This window comes from Amia ocellicauda, chromosome 8 (genome assembly GCF_036373705.1).
Source record: "Amia ocellicauda isolate fAmiCal2 chromosome 8, fAmiCal2.hap1, whole genome shotgun sequence".
Classification (NCBI taxonomy): domain Eukaryota; kingdom Metazoa; phylum Chordata; class Actinopteri; order Amiiformes; family Amiidae; genus Amia; species Amia ocellicauda.
The window spans coordinates 44,562,302-44,589,438 of NC_089857.1; the positions used below are offsets into that span (position 1 = coordinate 44,562,302).

At 42.6% G+C, this 27,137-nt stretch overlaps 1 protein-coding gene across 1 annotated transcript in view; it reads right to left on the reverse strand.

The window, feature by feature from the left end:
• cntnap3 (contactin associated protein family member 3) overlaps window positions 1–27,137 on the reverse strand; it is an 88,065-nt gene that overhangs the window by 16,232 nt on the left and 44,696 nt on the right. The window contains exons 6-17 of the mRNA XM_066711628.1: window positions 23,779–23,957; window positions 22,718–22,861; window positions 21,308–21,569; window positions 20,070–20,219; window positions 18,621–18,792; window positions 12,667–12,773; window positions 11,477–11,596; window positions 11,144–11,341; window positions 8,035–8,191; window positions 7,734–7,861; window positions 5,151–5,321; window positions 2,641–2,859 (exon numbers count right to left, since the gene is read on the reverse strand). Coding sequence (XP_066567725.1) covers window positions 2,641–2,859; window positions 5,151–5,321; window positions 7,734–7,861; window positions 8,035–8,191; window positions 11,144–11,341; window positions 11,477–11,596; window positions 12,667–12,773; window positions 18,621–18,792; window positions 20,070–20,219; window positions 21,308–21,569; window positions 22,718–22,861; window positions 23,779–23,957 — 2,007 coding nt within the window. The remainder of the gene's footprint in view (window positions 1–2,640; window positions 2,860–5,150; window positions 5,322–7,733; window positions 7,862–8,034; window positions 8,192–11,143; window positions 11,342–11,476; window positions 11,597–12,666; window positions 12,774–18,620; window positions 18,793–20,069; window positions 20,220–21,307; window positions 21,570–22,717; window positions 22,862–23,778; window positions 23,958–27,137) is intronic.

The window sequence follows — 27,137 nt, forward strand, 5'->3', positions numbered from 1 at the left end:
CAGTTCTGGGCTACACACTTCAAGAAAGATATCGCTGCTCTAGAGGCAGTTCAGAGGAGAGCAACCAGACTTATTCCAGGTCTGAAGGGAAAGTCCTACTGAGAGACTGAGGACCTGAACCTTTTCACCCTGGAACAGAGGAGACCACGTGGGGACTTGATCCAAGTCTTCAAAATCATGAAAGGCATCGACCACATCAAACCAGAGGAGCTTTTCCAGATCAGCAGGGACACACGCACCCGGGGACACAAATGGAAATTGGGCTTCAAGGCATTCAAGACAGAAAACAGGAGACACTTCTTCACACAGAGAGGCGTCTCAATCTGAACAAACTCCCCGGCGATGTGGCTAAAGAGACAATTTGGGAACATTTAAAAACAGACTGGATAGGATCCTTGATCACTTAGTTATTAATGGACACCAAACGAGCACGATGGGGCGAATGGCCTCCTCTCGATTGGACACTTTCTTATGTTCTTCTGGTCTTATCTGAAAAAGAGAATACTACCCGAAGGGAGTGGGACATTGTCGTTACTATGGGTAATCAGTGAATGCAATTGTCTGACAAAGCTGCCTCTATAGGCCGTTCTGTGTGTCACCCAGGCAGAACCTCCCTCCCACCTGCTTTATCTATTGACGCTCCCCGATACGCAGCTTCTTTTTACTGTAGTCAAAGACAACCTATTGTAGCCTATTGTCGAGAATTCTACAAAAGGGGGGTGTGTGTTTTATACCCAAGCCTTTGCGGGGGAGGCAGGCAGTGGACAGGTACCACAGTGCCCAGAGCAGGTGCAAAGGGATGGATGATGCACCAGCAGTGGATGGAGACGCCATTCTGAGGCCACGGAGCTTCTCTGGACAGGAGGTCCACTGCTCTGTTGGACAGGCCTTGGAGGTGGACTGCTCTGCTCTACGCCCAGAGGACGAGGTCGTTGAGCCACTGAGCGTGAGTGACCGTGGGCCTCCCTGCCTGTTGATATAGGCCAGCACACCCATGTTGTCTGTCTGGATGAGCACATGGTGGTTCTGGAGAGCTGGCAAGAAGTGTCGTAGGCTGTCCAACACCAGAGTCCCATTGAACGGCAAAAAGAAGCTGAGCATAAGGGAGCATCTCAAGATGAGATTGGAGCGTTTAGTAAGTGCGTACCTACATCTTACATTTTTTCATGAAGACCTGTGGTCCTGTGAAGACCTTTCTGAGGATAATCACGAGGAAGGAAACTCTATCTGGTGTGTCTGTGGGGCAGGTAAGCCCCCTTTGCTTAAAGGAGTTTAGGGAGCTAGATTATTGATATGAAATACTGAAGGGTTGATCAAAGGATTCATATGTAGACCACAGTAAAGGTTTGCATATATGCTGTGGTATGAATCAGAGAGAAGTATATTCCCACTGCACCGCCTGACTGCAGAAAGCAAGTCTGAATCTGTGTAACACGATTCCTGCAGCTAAAGAGGAGTTTCTGGAAATGGACTTAAAATTCATTAGTGTTTGTTGTTCAGAGCAGCAAAAACACAAGACCATGATCTGTCTCCTCACTCTAAATCGACACTGTCACCGGTCTTATTCACACTACAGCCTTTGCACATGTCCCAGGCTTTGGATTAGTAGTGTGGATCCAATTTCACTGTGACTGATGTCAAGGCAGGCTGTGAGTGTTTGACCAGGGCAATTACTTAGGATCACTTGCCCATCCATTCCTCAGCACAGTGCTGTCCATCATTCCGTCACACTTTCTTTGACTTCATGCTTGTTGGCTTCTGCATTGCAATGATTCATACATATACATACAGACACACACCAGATATATAAGTAAGTAGCCGTTAATCATATCTTTCCTGCTACTAAGATCGGGCTCCATTATTGTTACTGCACCGCACCATACATATCACAATCGCTTTAGAGCTGCTTTTTAATATCTAATGCAGCAGAGCTGTACAGATGCTCACTTGTAACTTATAATCTATCTCTCTGACCCCTGGCCCCTTTGCAGTTTTTAGATTGAATCTTCAGATTTGGTTCAATTGAATCCCCAGGCCATTCTTCATGATAAACCTCCCATTTTCAGGACTTTCATAACTTGAGGTCCTAAATAAGCCTCCAATTTGCCCCACAACAAATGAGAAGCATTGCGTCGCTCTGTGATTTCCCCAGCAGTCACACAGGGCAAGACTTTGGGGGTTTTCTTATCTTTGTATCACACCAGACAGCCATGTGAAATGCAAACTTCATTATTCACTTATAAGCACAGGAACCTTTGGGATGTAAGTCAGGAACGCTTCACTGTTAGTCTGTTAGCGGCACTGCGCTCAGCCGGGTACGGTGACAGCCAACCGCCGGTCTAAGCAGATCAACAATCAGCACTGTGAAAGGGGGTGATGCTGTGTGATTTATTCATAATGGAAACTATTGAGGAAGTATCTTTCTCCCATCTTCCTAATTTGTTTTCGTTTCATTTCATTTTCCCGGGATCCGTGATATGGCCAGAATTAGGAAAGAGCGCAATCCCATTTCCTGCATCTGTTTTAAAGGCAATGATGGGTGACGTCCCAGTGGTTAAGATTTACAAGAAATCTGACACAATCATCCTAATGTGATTGGGCATTTTCATGCATAATTGTGAAAGGGAAATGGTTTCCTACCTACAAATAATTGGCTGTTGAGCTGCAGGTGGATGTGTCCGTCAGCAGGGGCTCGCTGAGTCCTGCTTGGAAACTGATCCACCTGAAGGGAGGCTTCTTTCACGTTGCGCTCGGCTCTCACGTAATGCCACTGGTTGTCATTTAACCGAGTGGGTGTTTCCACGCTCACTTCAAAAGGGCCATTTCCCACGTCGCATGAGAAAACCACTTCAGACGGAGCTGAAAATGAGAAAGCAAAGCGTTACAGCTCACCTTGAATGTGACCCATTTTCGCAGATCTTTGCAGGAGATGATGCCACACATGTCCTCAAAGAAAGATGCTCTAAAGGCAACAGTACATGAACAGATTCTACTAAATGAATACTGTTGGTTGATATGTTGCTACAAAAGTTCCCTGATCATCTTATGAAATCTTTTAATTTATATTTAATTCCTACAGTCCCACATTCTCACAGTACCAGGGCCCTGGTCAGAGGCAGTTTACAATATATGTTATTATGTATTTATCATATCTGGGAAAGCTGACCAAAAGTTTCTGAAACCTTATGTAAACAAGGATTTGTTCAATTAACTTACAAGGTATGCACCTCTGCACCCTTAACTCCGCTTAATCTACCTCTGAATTAACAAATGTAGTGTTTATTTAAACGGTTCAAAAGGTCTCTCTGATGCAAATTCATGAGTGCAGATCAATGGCTCCTCACCAGTACAAATCGAACAGTAATTCATTGTGAAACATAATCCCTGCACTTGCAGAGGTAATGCTAGCAATTACACACACTGTCAGAAGATGCACATTTAATTATCTGGATACAATTATTTGAAATCAATAATGAGATACCCAATTCAGATGAAACTCTAAGATAACATAACATAGTTAACATAGTTCATACTTGTTGTGCACTAACTTACTCCAGCTTAATGCAAGAAAAGGTAGATATTTTAACCAGGAGTTAATCACAACATTCAGAATTTATTGAACAGGTAATTATGCATACATTTTGCTGGCCAGCATCTCTTCTGAGGTCAGTAGCAAAGTTACCAACCCACAATAGGCAACGTTTCTGTCTCCTGTTGCCTCCCTTACGCTAAACCTTTTGAGGTTCATCATCAGGTGGAAACCTATTAAGTATGCTGGATTGGCTACACTGGCGTCACGACTCGGGTTTTAACCATTTAACAGGTTTTTAATTAAGAAGCGGTGGGAAACAAATGGGAAGTCTGCCCTATCCTTTTGAACAGATCTCTTCTGGAGCCTAAACAACATGGATAACTTATGAAAACATACAGTATTATTGAAAGGTAGTACTTAAAGTTCAAAGCAGGAGAAACCAAGAATGGGACTGTGCCAAACCCCACTCTTCTATGCCGTCTCTGCTCGTGCACCTAATATGTAATGTAAAACAGTACACACCTTGCTCATATTGAAGGATTCAATTAGCCGTATAATGTCCATTGCGCTTCATTAAGAGTTCTACGGGTCTTGGGATTAGTCTGTGTGTGTTTTAAATATGAAACCATTATTTCTCCATTGATAACTGAACTGTGAATAATAGTAATTATTAATCATTTAGGCTACATCTGCAGTAACAGTAGTGAAGAAATTACTTTCGTATATTTCTATATAGAGAAAACAAACTCTAGTGTTCCTTTGCTGCTCAGCATTCACTCTTGATCGCGATGGCAACCCAAGCCGGCTCAGCCATTTATTCAGCACACTGTCACACCGTTGTCCTTGAAGGCCTTTTTCATGCTCCACAAGGCTTGTGACTAATGATTTTTATGGTCCCAAATACACCTTGTAACATGTTATTCATAGGTTGGGACTTCCATGGTTTCAGATTGCTCTTTGTGAAACAAGTCAAGTTTCAATTTATCGACTTTCTACACTGCGAGGTCCATCAATAAAAAAAGTATAAACACAAATGCTCTGAAGGCCTAGATGCAAACTCTACAATCCATCCGTGCATCACATTGTCTGTGGTGCGGGGGGGTGCAGCGGTCCAGAATGCAATACAAAATAGTGAAAAATACCCACAAGAGGTCAAATAGCCTCAAAAAGCCTCATGCCAAGAAAATGACGAGAGACAAATGGCCGTACGAGTGCTGATTTCCCTCTGTGCCACCTGTGTTATCATTGCCACACACTGTTTCAGTAAATATTATAGTACTATTAGGATTCTGTAAACTATAATGACTCCTGTGCTCATTTAATAACATAATTTTATTACAGATTGAGATAATGGTTCATAGCAATCATCCATTCAGTTTCCCTCTCTGGCTTTGTGTGTGCATGCATGGATTTTATAATAATATAAATAATAATAACATAACGGCGAATTCAGTCTCTGAAAAAGAAGAGCTCAAACGATAGCAGTGCCCAGGAAATATAAATCTCAAACCACAGGCCTCCCAGGGCAGGAAAAGCCAGCAGTTCTTTCATACAGAAACAAATCGATCCTTGTTACACAGGATAACAACCACGAGGGCAAGCGATAACACCTACATACCGTTGAGTTCAATCCGTATGAAATCTTTAATTCCGAGATTTTCCAGGAAGACGCCGGACGAGGCTGTGGTCTTGAACAGGAACGATATGTCAGCGCTCAGCTCACCGTGGAAGGTTGGAAAGTGCAGGTAGGAGGTTTCTCTGTCGAAATAGGCTGCGTTCCAAAAGCTCTCTGGTCAGGAAAGAGACAAAACCAAAAGTAAATAAATGGCATACAGAGATTATATACAGGGTGCACAGATATACAGATCACATGAGGCCAATTTTCATTAAAACCAGCAGGTTATGCACAGAAAAATACAATGGTCATAAACCAACTTAACAGGGGCTGTGAGTCATATAACACGCACAAGGTGGGGCTTAGAACATAGCCAAGACAGAAAACAGGAGACACTTCTTCACACAGAGAGGCGTCACAATCTGAACAAACTCCCCAGCGATGTGGCTGAAGAGACAATTTGGGAACATTCAAAAACAGACTGGATAGGATCCTTGATCACTTAGTTATTAATGGACACCAAACAAGCACGATGGGGTGAATGGGCTGCTCTCCATTGGACACTTTCTTATGTTCTCATGATCTGCCACACCACCATTATGAGTGCAATGCAATGCTTTGGGTTAGTTTTCCTAGAAACAACACTTTGATTTATTTTTTTATTTTGTAACAGAATTTGTTTTATTTCTGGAACTAGGAATTGCTATTCAGACTCGGCCCTTCCTTGCGTGATTTGAGGAATTATGTTCCACTCAAAAATGGAAACAAAAGTAGTTATCACTTCTCACAGTCTTTTCTAATCTTGCAGAATAAATGTAATATATTCTGCAGAGCGCCATGAAAATCCGAGTACTCAGATTTCAAAGTCCTTCAAGATGATAAGAAATACCCAATAATACCTGAGCTTTAATACTTTATTTCGGGGAAATGTGTCAAGGGATAGCTACATCACAAAACCTCAGCTGCCGAGCACATTTTCAGGAAGACAATGAGCCTCAGTTTGAGCTGTACTATTTAACATCTAATTTTTAAGGCAAATTTTCTACAACAAGGGCCAGGAGGTGCTGTCTGATCAGCCTGTTGATCTTGCCGTGATTTCTTTGGGGGGGCTCTTTTTTATAATCTTACTTAGGCGGAACTGACAAATTAACAAAGTGGGTGCTTCAGATATCACATTGGTTACATTAACATTGCATGATCCACATCAATAATAATAATAACAGTAATAATGATAATAATGTCTTATTCATATAAAAAAAACAGCCACGCAAGCTGTCCATTGTGGTAAAACACAGTACAATACCAGCTGTTATGACTTTCTTTCCAAGCAGACATTTCAAACAGAGGACGAGCTACTCTATCGGAAATTCAAGGCAACCACTTAAATACATTTTGCATGCATCCCGTTCCTTGTTTCAGACTAATTTATTTGATAAAAAGGAGGTATGGCTAATCGTTTAATTGGCTAATTGGCACAGCTCGATCCAAGTCTCCCTTACACAGCAAGAGGACACTTTTGTCCTTCTTGAGAAAATATTAGGAATGCAAGGAGCTTTAGTTCAAAAAATAAATGAGAAGAGTAGCTCTACACTAAAGAGAATGAGGTGTGAGGTGCATTTTAAGACTACATCCACTTGACATAACTAAAGTTGTGTGGAAAAACGCATTCACAGCTACATGAAACATCGACTAGACATAGCTTCAGGTAATTGATCTCACAGGGCTCTGAGGTCTGCAAATGGGAAATAGCAATATGACTTTTACTGGGTATTGACATCAGACTCCCACCTGAAGCCATACAGTAACGGCAGTAAATCCAGAACAGTGCTGGACGGCTCATAAAAGCCACTGGGGCGTATTCAGTGCCATAACCAATGCCAGCTGCAGAATTTATTAACAAAATATGTCTTGAGGTCGTTCAGTTAAAGTGCGTTTCTGAAGTACCTATAATCTTGAAATGGTACAAACTGCAGCAGACTGAATTCAAGGCGTTTCCAAGTTATACGCTTTACTGCACTGCAGCCCTAGACCTACTCTGGACTCGCGTTGGCATCCCAGTAAAGGCTTTATCTCCTCAGCCATCCAGCCCTCCACACTACCAGGCGTCATTACATCAGTGTCATCTGTAAAAGCTGCACGCTGGTCTGTTGCAATTCTGCTTGTTACTCCCATGCTGAGGAAAAGTGCACTGAACCATCCTTCATCTCATGATTGAACCGCTTTGGCGTGTTCTGTGAGCGAGGCGCCCACTCTGTGATTTTTCACGTCTAAACTGAAGACATGTTGTCTTACCGTGGTTTTCCTGCTGTGGTATTCGTTCTCAAACAAACAAAGGTCTTTCACTATCAGAGTAGTATTTCTGTCCTGGCTACACCATCCTGTGATCTTTATACTGGAGCACTGATAGGGAATGTTTAGCTACGGTGCACAATTGATAATTTTTTCAGTCAATAAAGTTCTCAGTTGATTCATTTGTTAGATTAAATCCAGTCCTGTCCCTGTGGTTTTGCCAAAACAAAACCAGAGGCACTTGACACTACCCTTGTGGCAAATGTCTTGTGGGAGGGTAAAGGATGTTTGACTTACTGTCTCCATAGCACTGAAGATGCCCAACTTTGTACACTGCTTCTGAGCCGGGTCTGTTGATGTCACCGAAAGCGATCTCCGTCACGGGCAAATGGTCTTTGAAAGACAGAAGACCGGAATCGTTTGTCCTACATTTAGAGAGGACAGAAGAATAAACGCATGTTTGTATGATATGCATTCATTTCCAAACCCATGTGCCAAAAAACATCTTCATTAAGCTTTGCCATGACAGATTACGCCTTGACAATTACAGTCTTTCGATGAAAGAAAGACAAACAACTATTCTGGAGAGTCAGGTTACCATTCTCTCCTGTCCGCATCACAGTTGCAGTAGTGTGTCGGGTCAATGCAGTTCTTCATCTGTCCACAACCACAGGTCTGGCTGCCGGGGTCTGAGCCGCCCCAATACGTGTGAACCTCATCTGTCCTCCCAACCCACCAGGTAAAGGGCGTTCCATCTGAGGCGCAAACCCAACATATCATACAGAATCAGACAACATACAATGTGCAACTAACAGAGCCACACACCGCCAACATCACACACATCAACGTAGAGTGAATATTCAAACCCATCCCTTCCGATTGGCTTTTACAATGACTGATGGCAGTCGGCTCTTTATCTGGGGCTGTGCAATAGTGAAGGCGATTGTTCTACACGAGTCCATGATCGTAAAGTCGTCCCACTTGCTTGTCTACTCTTGCAATACGTGTGTGTACCATTAGCAGAACAGAATCATATTATACTGTATGGTCAACGAGGGAACAGTATTGAATCAAACAGTTTCTCCTTTTTGTCGTGATAACAGGGATTTGATTTTTTAGGCTAAAATTAGGAATATCCTAATACTCATTATATTGATGCCATCTGTCATCTCCTATTAGCGTGTTTATTTATTTGAACTTTTGTGTCTGCGTGGATAAACGTAGAAATCAGTCGTTCTGACTCATTATTTTAAATTGACAGTTCTCTCATGGCACTAGAGTTTGATAGGAAGTGAATTTCTTAATTCGATAAAATAAATATAAAGTTTGTTCTAGAAGACATATAGCAAAGAAATTGTATTAAATACACATCTTGAGTTCAGTCTAGCGTTATGTAATAGACACACAAAACAATATATAGATATTGCATTAGAGCATCCTCTTTAAAATCATCTTAAAAATGTTAAACTAATTGATAATAATTTGTATTAGACTACTTTGTTTTAAACTTTACATGTTTAAATCTCGGTGGAAATGAAAAAATACATCTTTAAATTGTGAGCCCAATGTGACTGGATTTCATTGTACACCTGAATAACTCTTTCGAGCAGCTTGTGTCTTTTAAGAAATGTCAGTGTCGTGTGTATGTGCTTTTTCCTTGCCAAACCCTCTTAATAATAAATATTATAATGAATGCATACATTTTATTAATTCATTTTACGATCTGCAGGTTTGACACTCATTCCTTGTGGTACAAATACGACAGTTACACAGATTGAAATTGAATTGTGCTCATTTCCAGCGTAACTGAGTCTGTTTCATATAAAACATTCACAGCCTCTCTCAGAGAAATGCGTGTTTTACTTCGACATGAAATGGGGATGTGGAAAATACTTCAGTCGCCATGATTAGTCTCCTACTATAGATAGCACAGAGGACAACATCCGAAGGGAAACTGAATTGGAAAAAACTTGGAAAGCCTGTAGACAAGAGCTGAACTGAAAGCCAGCACACCTTCAAGGATACATCAGATGCCATGCTCTAAACTAAGATTCAAGAATTGAAATTCAAATCGTGTTTTGTGAGCTACTGCGACCACCGCGGCAATCTCCCTGGAGTTTGTGACTCCATTATAGATAAAGAAGATCAATTAAACTATGGTGTTACTGAATTTATCAAGCGTGCGCCCTGCAGTAGTTATGACAAATACACCAGTTTGGTGATCACAACATTGTAATCAGACCACCCTGAGGAAGCCTGGCTTCTGCTATAAACACACACTGACACACAAAACAACAAGCACCACCCAGTCTCATCCTGCCATACTGTATGCAGGGGGTTGGGATTAGTTTTCATTCTTCTTTTTCTGTCTTCTTGGGTTATATTGTGACATTCAAGTGGAGGCTATCTCTTAAAATAGATTTTCTTCTTCCTCTTCTTCTTCAAGGGAAATCCATTGAATTACAGAATACTTACACATGCTATAAACATGCTATGAACGTGTTATAACAACTTGTCTTTCATGTGCTTGTGAAAAAGGTTTAAGTTCAATAACAATGTGCAAGTTGTGACACTTCAGGAAAAAATCTAATACAATTACATACATAAATAAACAAACGGCACAGTCCATAGTAATTCAGTAAGAAATCAAAAGCATGTCATATTTAGATCACATGTCAAACACTAACAATTCCAAGTTATCATTCTTCTTGGTGATATAAGGATAATAAAGACACTTTCCAGTCAAAGTTTCGGCCTGCTCATTTTTGTCATCCCTTCCTACAATGTGTACAGATACTTATGCCCACCTCATTCAGAAATATAAACAAAATGGATTACAACAATGCTAATTTTAACAAGCCACGAAGGACTGCGTGTTCAGCTTTTACTTTTCCTGAAGCTACAGGGAGAGGCAGCGGCACGAGACAGAGGGCGGCAGAGCGACTCAGAGTGACTCGCACTAATGGATCTGAGAGGAAGGCGTCTTAATAAGTGAGCACTCGACGAGTACGGCTTCAAAATGAGCCATAAAAGGCATCCGAGATGTAAATAACTGCTTTTGTAGTGCTTTCCTTTAATGGAGGGAAACATTGCATTTATTTGCAATTTACTTTTCCTTTCTTCGAGGTTTGGAAAACATATCAAAACTTAAAAGTCTGCAGCTCGGAAGCCTTTCCTTCTACACTTAACGATAATTGATATTTAATGTTGTTGTTTTTTGCATCTCACCTATTGCACTGAAATTGCTGCTCATGTTTGAGTATTATTTATTTATAAACGCATGTGACGTTGTTCATGAAGCCAGTTGGATTCATTACACAACCCTGCCGGCCTGCGGAAACCAAACGCACGGGTCTCTCCGCTCACACTTCTCACACCGAGGTCCCACATGGAGAGAAAACTGTGCCGTGAAGCAGCATTTAAAAAATACATATTATTCTGTTGTACTGAACGCAAATTAAACACATTTAAATGCTTTTTCTCTACGCAACACCACCCTTACTACTTAATCTCGGACAAAACTCGCAGAGAAGTAAATAAAGGCTGCAGAGAACAGCACAGTAAGCGATTCGAGTTGTCTGTTGCGCCGAGTTGGGCCTGCTGTTTTTAGATAGTGCAAGCCTTGCACTTCAACAGGAGCTTAATAATTTGACCTTTATTGAACAAAAAAAAAAGAAATCGATATTGCTAATAAAAAAAGGACTTACCAGGTGTGTTTAGGAGGCGTGACTTTCTGCAGTGGTAGGAGAGCTCCTGTTCACAGTGCTCCGCTTGGGTAATTATAGCCCGGAGCTGCTCCGCGCTGGCAGTGTAGTTAAAGTAGACAAAGTGCTGATTTACTCCACTGGTGGATCTTAATTTAGTCAGCTCTGTGTTGTTGTGCTGCACCACAGTCCATGTTTTATCTAGAGGAGGACGTGGAACAAAGCTTTAAAAAATATCCATGTTTCTGAGCGAGGAATTGCAGCAATATAAATAAACGCAGATGAGCAAACTCTCTCTATCCACGCAATCAGACATGACGGAAATGTGTGGCTTACCTGTCATGTTGCAGTACACTAACAGGGGGCTGTGGGGCCCACTGCCATCGGTGTCTATATGATACAACCCCGATGTGTTGCCTTTGTGTTTGTAGGCTTCACATGACTGTTCATAAATAGCTACAAAAGAGAAAAGGAGACATTATTCTCTCTTTCTGTTTCATTGTGAGGGCCATCCAGAGAGAAAATAGCAGAACAGCTTTTGAAATTACTTATACTTAGTTTCTTTCATTTCGTTTCATTTCATGTTTTATTTATTTCTTTGTCTGCCGAATGCTGTTGATGGAATTAACTTTAAAAGAGATCTTCTGAGACGCTAACAGCGCAGTGTGGGCTTCGCTTTCTGAAAAGGCGATACAAAGCATTGATGTACTCTGTTGCTCTGGGTTTACTTTCATAGCATCTGGCTTTAAATGTGCCATGATTGAATTATTAATGTTTATCATTACACAGTGTAGCTGAACGACGCTCTTACAGAGATTGCCTGCTAGATTAGAGCTGTCGGTTGCCCTGGGAGATTGCACACTGCAGCGCATCGTCTGCGCCTCTCGCTCGGTCCTTAATGTTTAGCTTCACAAAAAGTCTGACTTTTTCAATTCAATCGGTTTAATTCCGGAGACTACTAAAGAACGCAGACGAAAGACTTCAGAACATTTTAATCCCCCCCCCCACCTCCAACACACACACACAAATAAATATGTATGAGAAGTGTAAGTGTGTGCTACTGCTAAGCAAGCTGATTGATTCTGCACTGTTATCTGTGTGTGTGAAGTCCTGGAGGGTAAACTACACACCCACAGCTTCATCTCGGCAACATTACTCCCTCTCTGTGCCGTTCCACCGCATACGGCACAGTGTTCACTCATGCTCTTACAATGCCGATGCCTCACCTACCTTATATTTAAGAATGCATGCCCCGGCATTGCTCATACAGTCCGAAACAGACAACTTATAAAATAAATCACTAATACACAATCATTCTGAGAATAATAATAATACTAAATAAATAAATGATTGCAGAAACTAAGCAGACATAATTAATTTCAGAAGCACTGGGAAGCATGTAGGAACATATTGGGGGAGAATAAGGTCCGCCATTTGACATGTATCTGTTCCTCACACCCCAATGTACCTTTTTTCAATTTACCAGCCTGCCACTGAACTCTGACAATAAGAACAATAATCCTTACAGCTGTGGCATGTTGCTCCAATGTAGCCTGTGTTGGTGCAGTTGCAGTAGAATGTGTTCCAGGACTGGGAACATTTCCCTCCGTGTTCACAGTAGTTAGGAGAGCATCTGAAAACAAAGACGGTTGAACGTTGACTCTCTGTTGAAACGTCTTTCAAAATTGTTAGCACATTTCCTCATGAATCAAACCTCCCTGAGACATCACAGTTCTGACCCTCAGTGCTCAGAAGAAACAGCAGTTGATCTTTATTCATTAATATTTCCAGTTGACCTGCTTCCAGAAGCTATTGCCTTTTTTCTTTTTCTTTTATTATTATTTTTATTTTTCACCCCAACCACGGGCTCTACAAAATCATCTTGCAAGGCCTGTAGAATCGCGACGGCATTTTTCGCCTCTGCTATAAATCACAGCCCCATCTCCATATAAATGAAACTTCAAGAGCTCCGGCTGTGTTGCGCGTACGTCCCTTCTCGGTTCGTTTGGGAAAAAGAAAGTAAACCTTGTAATATTGTTTAATTGTCGTTCCCAAATACACTGTTTATTTTTTAAATGGTGCCTCTCTAAATGTAACTGAAATCCTGTGAAGAAACTAAAGCCTTACTTGATTAGGCAAAAATCCACACAAAATAAAATATTACGGCGGTCGGACTTTAGCCCATCTAGCTACTAACCCTGGCAAGAGTGTAGATTCCTCTCCCAGCTTTTTTATTTTTCTTCTTTGACCTGTCTCCAGTCAATACAGTCTATATTGTCTATATAAAACTATACAGTTTTACTTCCAGACTCTCCTTGCATTTTGTGTTGGGGCGACCAGGTCCCGTGAACCACACCGCAGATCGAACGCACTGCAGAGCCAGTGTGTCGGTGCCTGGGTGACTCCACAGGTCACATTTCTGTCTGGAGAATTCGTCTATGAATGAACATCTACTGTGCCACCCCAGCATTGGCTTTTATATCCTGACCTGACTGATATCAGAGAGGCAGGAAAACTTGACGTGGCAGCTTCCGATGCCCAGCTCAGTAACACAGGGAGCCTAAGAGAGGGTGGAGGGTGGTGAGTGAGGTACTGTGGCTGCAATGTTGGAGAAAAAGTCCCGAAGAGCGAGGACCCACAATGACCTTTCACGCAGAAAGGAGGATCTGCCAGACAATGTTTCGTACAGCAGTGGTTCAACGATTCTTCCACAGTAGCTCAGCACACAACAGTGGTCAGAGCAGAACGAGGAAAATCGATCACAACTGCCTGCTTCCACCTCTGCATGAAGGTGCGTGACGGACTGCAGTGTGACTGAGCTCCCGCCTTCAGATTCAACCATCCCCCTCGAGGCTCTCAGCTCCAGGTTCCGCAGACTCTCATTCTTTATCTTTACCGCAAAATGCGAGCGGTTTGGAGACACGGGGTGATTTTTCAATAATAAACACACTCACTCACTCCGCTTTACGATTTAATTCAGACAGAAAATCCTCCGTGCATCATTTCCCCCGGCAAATGCTATAACCATGAACCTAAAAATCCGAGACCTGGCCCTGTAACCCTGCAGGACAGCGGGCACGGCCAGCCCTCACTATCGGGGGATAATTAGCCAGACGTTCATCAATTAGATGCATTTCACTGGAGGTACTTGATCCACATTACGCCAGGTCTCGGGCTGAAACCTAGACAGCCTGCTTGTTCTAACTCCCCGGGGTGCCGCGCAGGGCTCCAGCCGTAATTTACTGTAACTACATATTACATGTATCATTATTGCGAGCATCATGTAGTGAAGATTGTGAGTTCGTTAAAGTTAATGATTTTGAGTATTCTGCGTCCACACAATAGCGAGAGCCGGCAATACCGTTCCCTGTGGTTTGGCAATGTGATGATCATAAAATAATTAGGCCACAGACAGACAGTCTATAGACTGATCTCGCCACTAGGATTGGTAATAACAAAGACATGCTCATAAAATTAATTTTACACAATCTCTTTCAGTCACACCTTGACTAAAGAAAGCCAAGGAATATCCGATTCATCACAGCTGGATGGCCCAGCAAACACACACCTACAGACCCACACATATATATGGAAATAGACTGTACGTATAAATAAAATTCACATTTGCAAACACTTCCCAGCACCACAGGCTTCCTCAACACGGCGAGAAGAACATTCACATAAAATTTCCTCGTGTAACAGAACAAGCCTATCTCTTCATTCAGCGAGTGCAGGAAGGTAAGTGTGACTTACTTCACGCACAGACATCTATCTGTATACATACAGCTGCTCTGAATGATTCCCCATCTCTGGGGATTTTGTCCCAGGCAGTGAGCGAGAAATCGATTTCTTCCTCTCAAAAGTACAGAAATGGCTTGTTTTCCAGTCTGCCAAGAACACACTACTTCCCACCACAGATTAGCAGAGATAAGGACTTTTGAATCCATGCTGATTAGCAATTCCTTTTGCACCTTCACAGGCATATCAGTGCTCTATGGAAAGAGCATAATCCGCTCAACTTCACCCTTAATTATAAAGTGCTGAAGCCGCCGAGGTACATCTCGTTTCAGAATGAAAAGCAAGCAACAAACAAAAACACCCCCCCAGCTCGGGCTGAGACTCTTTCCACATCCTGAAAAGACCGACACTCACACACAGTCACAGACACACACACTGGACCGCCGTGGCAGTCAATTTCTCAATGAATGAAGGCGATAAAATAATAAGAATTATAAACCAGCTTTCACATGCATCTCAGTGACATAAGACAACTTCATTTGACTTTTACACCATTATCTGTAGTGAAGAGTTTATGTATTTTTAAGCAGAAATTAAGGCTCAAGAGATGGGGTTCAGATTAGCTAAATAGTACAGACATCAGCTTCACACAGAGCATCTGAATACGACTACCGATGAGCCTCATTTGGGGCTTTGATTCTGTCCAACTTAGTTTTTAAGATTTTAAAGATGCCGCGAGCATGCTTCAGATACTTTCAACAGAGATTCATCCTTCAGATATATCTCCAGCTCGTCCTTTCTGTGCTCAGTTGTCTTGCACTCTTCACTGAGTGACGCTCACCGCTTTTGATTTGGAGTTGTGTTATGGCTGGGAGGGGGTGTGGTGAGCGAGGGTTGGGGATCTGACCTATCTTATCCAACTATTCCCCTTACACATTGCCAGCAGCCACCACCCACCCGCAAGAAAACAAGAGCAAAAACAAACAAACGGACACGACTGGGTTTTATGATTAATTATCGTTATACAGACTGCCCTTCTGTGTTCAAGCTTTTCCCCATGTTTGACACAATGAAAGTGCTGCCTTGTCCTGGGAGGACACAGTATATTCCAGTGACTCATTCAACCCCTGAGGAGACACCAGCTTTGCCCCGGAGCCGAACATAAATAACACACATACACAAACACACGCGCACACACGTGCACACACACACCCCCTCCCATGACAGTAAATCCTGTCCTCTGCAAATTTAAACTTACAAAGACACACTCAGATGTCGCCAAAAAAGAAAGAATTATAGACTCGCCACTAAGCTTGAAACCATCGACTTTGCAGCAGCAACACAATGAAAATTATTGAGCTGCTTCTCAGGCGCTCCGAGCTTATTGCCAACAGCCTGTGCGCTCTGTTCACCTGTGATTCGATGCATTCTTAACTGCTAGCATAACCTATACACAACCCATCCACTGAGCGTCTGTGTTCTCACTACGTGTGCCTCATATCCAGGTCTATATCCCTGGGGTTCGACTTGCTGCAACTGTAATATGTGCCACCCCAGCTTACAATATAAGTAAACTTAGATCAATATGGATCTGTAGCAACAGAAAACTGTAGACTCTGGGGGATGTTGTCAAAAATGGTAAAATAACATTTTAAAATTGAATTTGTAAAACTAAATTCTGATGGAACAACACTCACCAATAACAACATTCGGAGGGTGACAGGTTCATTTTAAGTTAAATGCAGTGGGCCTATGAAAGGTGCACACAGCGTTACCATGTGATGAGCAGCACACATTAACGGTGCCGTGTGGTCAGGGTAACACGTTTCTGCAGCAGTCGTGTCCCGTCGCAGTAGTCAACGCCGCAATACATCCCGACCACAACCTCGCGCGCTTCCAGAATGCAATGTGTTGTCAGGGATTCAACGCAGCCGTTTTCTGCATTATTAGAGTGCAAACCGTGAGCCCTACGGCTGCATCGCTCTGGCATAGATGAGATGAGACGGTGACAAACCTCGAATGTAAAGTTATTGTAATTTTCCATGTTGCAAAAATAGCTTGACGGGGATCAATATCTGTGCTTCTGACTCTGCTGACACTGTAAAGATTTTTCCCTTGTGCATGTTTGACAAAAAGGTATTTAACATCAGATCACTGGCATATTTACAAATATAAAGCTTCAGCACGTTTACAGAGACTGTTAGCACCGTAACAATCTCATTGTAAGCCTGACACTCACTGCCGTAAACTAAACCGGAAAGGATTTCGAAAGATGTTCAAAGGGAAGGAAATAAAAAAAAACATGACAAAATCTGAAGGACAACAAGGAGAGAAACAAATCGCCAAAGTCCCTCAACAGCACTGCTGGATGAAAAAGATGAATTCATATTCTATTCATATTTGTTCACAGTCCAGCGAGCAAACACCTGTCTCCAGACCGAGTGACACCCCGGGGCGCCAGAGAAGAGACAGGACGATGTCGCCCGAGCCTGTCTCTCCATCCCTGCTAGCCCGGTAGACGTGTGAGCGGTATGACCCCAATCTCAGCGATATGACCGACACACGCCCCGCACGGCTCCGCAGGCACAGCGGGCCTCGCGATGAAACCTGGTGGTCTGTGGTCACCGGATGAGCGGAGTGTCACTCTCCCTGCAGCTTAGAGCTACTTGACACGATGCAGAAATAACCTGCCCCCCCCCCCCCGTCAGCAGGAAGCCTATACTAACAGCACGGCTTTTGAATATTTTGGGAGACAGAACCCTTCCCAGGCCGCAGTTGGGCGTGATACCTGGAGACAGCGGGGGCATCAAGCGACAGCGAGGAAGCGATCAGAACAAGTTAACAAGGATTTCATACCGGCCAACTCTACAGTTTGGAAAAGCAGCGATCTGCAGTGCACAGCAACTGGAGACAAGCACTGGAAAGTAATAATGTTTCTTCCCCCCTGGCCTTTTCCCCGAATCTGATCCGCACCGTGCTCAATCACAAGGACCCGATGTTTCCATTTTAGCAATGTTTGTGTTCGGCCTCTTTCATCTCTGTTGCTATGAGGTTAGATAACTGTAAGGCTGTTTTGGCAGAGATTCAAAGCATATTTTCCAAAGCTAACATTGATTAAAATGTGTTGGCTGATATCATCTAGATTCTTCGGGCTTTGTGTTTCAAAGGGAATCTAGGAACACGACTAGTTCTCGTGACCTGGCCCCGCTGCATCACTATGTTCAACACATACATCTGCCACGTTCTGTGGTATTGCTCAATAAAAGAGCAACTCACACAACAGCACAACAATTCAACGGATATTGAAACTTGTTATGGGAATGTTTCCAGGGTGCAGATATCTGTACTGCTCTCTCGGTGGATTTAAGATCCTCTGTGTTCTGTGGTCGGCAGTGGATGGCTGATTAGTGTTTATCTACATTGATACTATGGCTTTCACACAGACAGTCACACTCCCACAAGTGAACTCACACACACACACATAAACACTCACAAATCACCACCTTGGGTCCCACTCTGAGATGCGCACCCCTTGGCACAGCAGCAGCGTGCGTAACTGTGGTGTGTGGATGCACAGATTGCCTCCTGCTGGCCAGCTGCCAACCGCATCCAGCATTACACGTTTATTATGTTTATCAAGCTTATTATCACGCTCACCTTGATATCATAATGTGCGATTTTAATGACGACAGCTGGTAAGATCACTTCAAATGAAAAAAAGGGAGATTAAAAACATACATACCGATCTATGATCCCACACAAGTCCATCTGGAGGTCACTGAAATTTCCAAAGACTCTTTGTTGCACCTGGATCAGGTCTACTGCGTTATTTGCAATATAAATGAGCCTCATGCATCCTTGAAACACTATAAAGGGGTTTTTGCATTCTTGATTGCTTTCCACGTCAGGACAACCTACGGCGAAAACAACAAAAGTATGTCTCAGTGAATTAATTTCTGCACAACTTCACCGAACCGTCCTTGATATGTGGAATGTTTAGCACATCATATTTTGTGGAACATTATTCTGCTCCCGCCTGTTCTCCGATGAATACTTTACTCTTTATTCATTTGAGGAATGGAGGAATTGGTGATCTGAGCTTCCACAGATTATATTCTGTCCATAGAACTGAAAAGCAGACATGGCACATACTGTTCTTGTGACCATTGTGTGCATTTTGCATTAACAACTGGAATTGTGTCAATGCATGTCATGAATAAATTGATTTCTAATGTATTGGATGCTGTTCATTATATCCTGGCGCTCTGTGTATTCAGCAACAAAACAGAGCCGGACGCTGGCACAGAATAGGGAGGGGGTCATTTAGAAGCTGACGAATCTGCGTCTCTTATTGTCGTAACTCCGAGTACGACCGCTGCTCTCTGTCTGGAGAACACAGAGCTTCTCTTCAACTGGAAAAGCTATCTATAATTTCCGACAAGCATCAGATAGACATTGTAGGCAATGTAGGCGCTTCCCGTATTGTTGCAGAGGCAGGTTTCTGTGGTGCGGTGGTTTGGGTGTGGGTGCAATTTGTATCTGTGGGATTAGGGAGGGACCGCTGTATTCTTGGGAGAGCAGGCTGAGGGTTTTTATTTTCTTTGAAGAGCCTGGATTATCCAGTACAAACTACAATGCGTGTTTTGTGAAGCCTGAAAAAGGCTTTCGCTGGATTACAGATGACACATTCTGTCCGTTACAGAAGAGAAAGGCCTGTCAGAGTGTAGCATCTGAGGCAAACAGCAGAGACGGCAGCTCAGCTACAAGGCTGGTGGGACGCCTTGAACAGAGAAACAAGAAAGCTTCGTTTGGCTGAACTGCATACGGCTCCCAGACATGAGTTTTCCTTCTGTCTTCCTCGATTGTCAACAATGGGGTGGTAATGCTGTCTGTTTCTTTATTCTTTTTACCTCAATAAAAACTGAGATGAAATCCCAAATAATAATCCCTCAAGGAATATCACATTTTAAGATGGACTGTTTTATTTAAGCACTATTAACTGACTCTCATTCAACACAATTATCAATCTGACATATTCTTTCATCCAGTAGACTATGTGTTGTTTACAATAGCATGGGGGGGGGGAAATCAATGATAAGATGTAGTCAGGATCCCTTTTCCTCGCCCGTGCATAAGGGCTTGTGAGCATATTGATGTGACCGTGCTGCTTTGATGCATAATGCTTCCTTACCGCCAAAGAAGAAGTGGCTTCCAGAGGCCGTATGGAACGGTAGACTGGTGTGAGCAGAGGAGCCCACATCTTTGTCAACAACTACGCTTAAGCGGCTCCTGCGAGAATTAAGTTCAACAGAGTGCCACTGTCCATCGTTCAAAGCAGATCCTGTGGAGATAAAACACCCCAACTTCAATATGCAGGCTTTCAGATGTGCCACAGAAAGAACAGATTGATTTGCTTGCAACGTGAGGAAGAAAAATTTAATGAAATCATGGCCATGCCAGATATTGATCTGATCCACAGAAGATATACAGACAGGTGACGAATTAAAGGAAAAACCTGAATAAATGAGTGGAGGAACATAACGCATGCAGATGCCTCCAAACAGGTGTACTGCATGATCCCATTAAGCAATTAACATCCTATCATGCTCTGTGGCATGAATACAAATGCTGAGCAGGCCTAGTTGACCTCAATTTTGGATCAAGATGGCAAAAAAAAAGATGGAAAGGATCTAAGTGACTTTGAAAGAGGGGTCATTATTGGGGCACGAATGGCAGGAGCTTCAGTCACAGACGCTCAACTGACTCGTGTTCTGGACAAGTGGGCGAGTGCATGTGTGGGACACCAAGAGAACAGGACAGGCCTGACTGCAGGACCCCTACAGTGAGGGGGTCCGGAGGCTCTGTTATGCTGTGGGGGGCATTTTCCTGGCATGGTTTGGGTCCACTTGTCCCCTTAGAGGGAAGGGTCTCTGCAAATCAAGGCAAAGTTATTTTGAGTGATCACCTTTATCCTATGGTGACACATTTCTATCCTGATGGGAGTGGTCTCTTCCAGGATGACAATGCCCATCCACAGGGCACGAGGGTCACTGAATGGTTTGATGAGTATGAAAATGATGTGAATCATATGCTATGGCCTTCGCAGGCACCAGATCTCAACCCAATTGAACACCTATGGGAGATTCTGGACCGACGTGTTAGACAGCGCTCTCCACCACCATCATCAAAACCCCAAATGAGGGAATATCTTTTGGAAGAATGGTGTTCATCCCTCCAGTAGAGTCCAGAGACTCGGAGAATCTGTGCCAAGGGCATTGAAGCTGTTCTGGCGGCTTGTGGTGCCCAACACCTCACTGAGAAACTTTGTGTGGGTTTTTCCTTTAATTTGTCACCCGTCTGTATGACTACGACTGTATCTTGCTAATAATATACCTGCAGTACCACACGATTTTACATTACTGTTAATACCTGTGGTGACATCAGCCAGGATCCTCCCGGATTTGGAGATCTGCAGCTTAATCTTGCCTTCACTCACATGCAGCCACAGAGTCCCCAAGTCTTGGCTCAGTTCGGTCGTCAGAAGCAGTCCTGCTTTATTCCAAGTCCGAAACTGGAAGCTGACCGACACGCTGTCCTTCTGGGCCGGGCCGGGCAGGCTCAGGAAGCTCCCAGGACTCACGAAGGTCACGGGAACATTGGGCGGCTCAGAACACACAAAGGTCACTTTGCCCTGAAACACACGTTCATTATTTTCATTTAACTTGTTTTTCTCCTTGGCGTTTCTTCCTGCAAGATGGGAAGAATCGACGACCTCCAGGAGGCTGCCTTAGATATTCTTGAACCCTTGACACGTAACACACTGTCTTTAGCATGGACCAGTGCGCATTCATTTATTGATAAGGGCACTTTTCAGTTCATCATGTAGATTTCAATATCTTTAACAATAACATCAGTAAATACAATGTTAGAGGCCTCGTGGGGGGGCTTAAGATATACTGCCAGAGCCTCGAATCTCAAAATGAATAATTCACCCGGGAGCTTCATATCAGACGTGTAAAGTGTTTATCATGTACAGTATTCATAGTAGTAGCTATAGAAGCAATATGATATATTTTGCAGTTTTACAGTTTTCAGCCATTGGTGTTATTATTATTATTATTATTATTATTATTATTATTATTATACATTTTGTCTGAACGCGGATGGCATCTGTAAAGAAAATTAAAGGTTAAGACAACTATCTCACTCCCTCGCTAATTATTAAGTGTGCATTTCAGTAAAGCATAATTAATTACTCGCACCAGGCAGTGTTCAACAACTCCTCCACTCCAAGCTGTTAATTCTCCCCATTCATAATTAACAGATTAATTAAATTGATTTCAGAACAATCACGAAGAAGCCCTCATTTGCATGTCATATAACAGATGAAACCGCGGGCGATGATTGTAGCGATTGTATTCCTCAGACACCGTTCAAGAGATTCAGAATTAGAACAAAATGTGAATCCAGATGCAGAACCCGCCTCCTGCCCCCGATATTCACAGATATATAATTCTCCATGGCCGAGTACAGCAGCATCAAGCCCTTACCACTGAAAATGTTTAAGAAGCCGCATTTACACATCATACTTAGCCAATCAATTGTATTCATATTTGATTGTTTTGATTATTTTGTGGGGAGAAAACACTGTAATATTTGTGCTGTACACCTTGACACAACAAAAATGTCCTACCCTTCGATAGTAGAGCACATCATGTATGTAAAACGACATGTAGAACTAATAAGTAAATAATACTAATTTATAAATAATTTGTTTAACAAAATGCCAAATTCAGAAATACCACACAAAGGGAGGTACTGGGAAATGTAAACACTTACCATAATAACGACCTCGGGTCTCTGATTGGCCGCCAGGTCCACGATATTCACCCCGTTGTGGAGCAGGTTCTCCAGGCAGCCGTGGAAGGATTTCTTCAAAGACATTCCTGGTTTTCTCCGGCCTACGACACCCCCGAAGCTAAGCTTGTGAAATAATATAATTAAAATGTAAAACAAAATGTTTCAAAAGCACACACTTTCTTCATACTTTGGAATTGCATTCATAAAGGAAAAGGTATCAGATAATTTAACAGCAATTATACAAAATAATGGAGTACCGCCTCATCAGGCTAATATTAAATAAACCCCCTCAAGCTACTGGGATTTTAATTTGGAAGGACATGGCAGAAAAAAACATATTGTATACTAAACTTGTTTACTAGTTTACACTTATCTATCTATATCTTGATCACTTTAACACTTTAATTCGTGAAAAGGTTTTTAATAGAAATCAACGTTTGGTGTCTAGAATATAAGTGGAACGGAGCTAAAATATAAACTTTTTACTATGACTCTTGGTCTCTGAAATGCCACTGAAACTTAATTATAGCGAACTATATTTATGTCAAGCAACAGATGTTCGCCTGAGACTTCAGATTTCTTCAGAAAATGAAAGAATTCAATCCCAATCGCACAAACAATCACACAGAGATCGCATGCATGCTCTATAAAAAGGTCCACAAATGTCTCCATTGGTATGCTGATGAGAGTGTTATCGAGCGCAGGTTTCTATTAGTCCCCACTAATATCATTTGAACATTTCACTGGATTGCTTAGAGCAGCGAGCGTGAGGCGGACGTGCTGGCGAAGTCTGGTCTTGCTCAGTGGTGCTGTTAGGCAGAGCTGCATCTTCATAGATCAAGGCAAACAGTTGCTCCCAGAGAGACGGCACAAGGAATGGACACTGTCCTTTGTTTGTACAGTTTGTATGTCGTTGGGAAGCAGGTGAGGCGGGCCGCTTTGTCTCAGACGGGCCTCTGTCAGGATGGATGTTGCTCCGTTTTGCTACAGTGACGCAACATAAAGAATGACAACAAAGACACAGATCAAAAGCAACAAACCTCATTATTAATGTCTAAATGACTGAAGTCTCCTCTGATTTCAGACTGCTGTGTGCTTTTATCCACAGTGAAATTGATATGCCTGTTGATGCGCTCGATGACAACAGAGTGCCAGTGCTGGTCGTCCAGCAGGCTTCCCAGTGTCACCGTGGAGTCTGGAGAAGAGGTCCTCGACCTGCCTGAAGACAAACAAAACACGGCCGTCATACCAGGCTGTTAGATTAAATACCTTCCTCTGTTCCTCGTTAAGGCATTTCAGCTCTTTATCTATGGAAGCTTTCTAGTCCCAAAATTAAAAGCAATGCATATGTTGAAATCTAAAAATGATCGGCATTTTGCTTTACAGGATGTTGCGAATTTGTCATGCCATAATGAAAAGCAATTCACACATTGTTAATCAATACAAGCTTATTTTTGTGTTTTATCCCTGCTGAATTGCGTTATAGCATCGTAGTATTTGAATGCCACAATTAAATGTAATAATAATGCGTTACATTGCTTAAAGCAGCGTGATGGTAGTGACTGAATTAAATGCAATACACACATTGCATTGCAGCGCGGCAGTGCTTTGATTGACGCGATGGCTCCGCGTGAAGAGAGACGCAATTAAATGCGATGTGGGGGCGGAGACTGGCGCAGATTGACGCGGGGGGCGGGGTTATAGGCGTGGCTGAGCTCAGAGGTGAGTTGATTGACAGTTGCAAAAAACACCACACACATTTTGGTATAGATATACACAACAATGCAGTGTATCATGTTTATTTTTCATTAAGTTTAGTTAATTTAACTTTGCTGGAGCATGTCAAGACTCAAATTTAATCCAAGACATTTGCAAACCCGCCATCTTAAAAGTATCCCACAATACCTCTGGTTACGACCATGAACCAACAGCCGAGTCTCTACTGGGATCACTGGTTCAGTTGATGTGTGACCGCTGGGTCCAGTGAAAAACACACAGCCTGACGATCTGGTCACAACACAAAAATGCACCCAGATCAGAGTAATTTAGTCTAAAGTGGAGAGCAATATCAGTTGAAACCTCAATCACTCAGTCTTTTATGTGTTTCTAGTTAGTTTTTAGCGTATTGTTAGTTTTTTTTTGTCAAATAAAGGGGATCAATCAAATCTCTCTCTCAATTCAAGCTATTTTCTTTAAATATGGAATGAGTGCTGCTATATATAGATAGCATTTTTATTTTCAATAGTCAGTTATAAATCAATCGGCGCCTCACATTGCATTTCAAAATGTGTAAACTTTGCGTTAATCGCAGGCAGCTATAACAAAAACAAGCAAGCACACAAGTTTTCAAAATAGCCCCAAAACTTTATTAAAATGACTTATTTAATTATTTCCATGCAACTGCAACAAAGTACAATGCCCTGAAAACCTCAATTTGATGGTTTGGCGTGAGAGCTCAGCCACGCCTATAACCCCGCCCCCCGCGTCAATCTGCGCCAGTCTCCGCCCCCACATCGCATTTAATTGCGTCTCTCTTCACGCGGAGCCATCGCGTCAATCAAAGCACTGCCGCGCTGCAATGCAATGTGTGTATTGCATTTAATTCAGTCACTACCATCACGCTGCTTTAAGCAATGTAACGCATTATTATTACATTTAATTGTGGCGTTAAAATACTACGATGCTATAACGCAATTCAGCAGGGATAAAACACAAAAATAAGCTTGTATTGATAAACAATGTGTGAATTGCTTTTCAATATTGCAGGACAAATTCGCAACATCCTATAAAGCAAAATGCCCATCATTTTTAGATTTCAACATAGGCATTGCTTTTAATTTTGGGACTAGAAAGCTTCCATATTATCAGCACTGTGTTAAAATGGCAGCGACGGGTCTATGTTTAATGTTTAATGCTTTTTTCTTTTCACTTTTTAACTTTCAGGGCTTGACACCTTTTCAAATGTGAAAGTTTACTAAATGTGCATAGTCATCAAGTGTGTGTGTATGTGTGTGCAGCTTTGTTTAATGTATATGTAAGATAATTTGGCGTCTCTCACACTCCGTGACATGACAAATGGTGATGAGCAGCGGAGCCAGTAGACCTGAGCTCTCAACAGAGCGGCTGCAAGAAGGAAAAACGCTCCTGGTATCGACTCCCCGGGAGTGAGGAGCACATTTTCACTGGTGGTCTGAAGGGACAGCCAGCAACAAAACAACCCCACAGCCAGATCAACAAAACAGCCGCTGCACAGCAACAGAGCTCTGCTGTGAGGAGACAAAAATAAACTTCATCTGTACTGGCTCCAGCAGGAAGATGGATGTGAGGTGAGGAGAATACAGAAGGACCAGCACGTGGATTCCACATCTAAGCACGGCCGCACAGCTTCACTGCCTCCAGTGCATGCATAGCGGACAATGCCAGACATATCTTAAGGACAGTGTCCTGAAAAAAGGAGTGACTTGCTTGAATTAAAAGCTGCCGTTTTCTTTCTCACCAGAACTGGCTTTTCAGTGCTGGTGTGTACAGACAACATTTACGCCCGTGGTCTCCATACAGCTCCGGTAACCTTCACTCCCAAGGGGACAGTTAGGATACAACAGAAACCATTAAAACCCTTAACCCTTCACACACATCGCAGACCGCTGGTTTGTCGAGGGTGTAACTCTAGCTACTTAGCAGATCCTAAACCCAGAAACTGCAGAAAGTTCCTTCTAGCTTGATTCGTTCTGCCCATACAGCATCCATTTCCCAATATCACTCCGCAATCATGCCACTGCACAGCCGAGCAATCGCCCCCAGGGACATCACATTGGCTGATTTACCTTTGGACATCCACACGCTTCATATTTCCAATGCCATCAATTTGATAAAAGGAGGCAAAACTTTCAATGTGGTCTAACCCCCACCCCTCAGAGGAGAGTATTGGTCTTTTCTACGTCTTCCTAAAACCTCTCTGCTGGGTTGTCAGGCAAATATAACGAAAATGTCGAACTCTATATTTTCCTACCGGGACTTCTTCTATTTTTTTTAAAGCTGAGTTTAATTTGTAAAAACCCTCCAGAATGACCGCCAGAACTCCTTGGTGCACATGATCCTGCACAGAGTCTCCCAGTGGGACGTGGACACGTTTGAGTACTTCATCAATCTGCTTTAGATCACAGTGGTATTAAAGTTTGAAATGTAAACTTTATTTATATTAAAAGTTACCCCACACAAACATGGATGGTGTTAGACTTATTGTATGGGGAGTAGCACACTTTATTATTATATTTCTTAACAGACAGGGCAAATTACAATTGTTACAATATATCACATTATTTTTACATGCAATGACCCATTTATGTAGCTGGGTTTGCACTGGAGCATTCTGGGTACAGTGTCTTGCTCAAGAGCACAA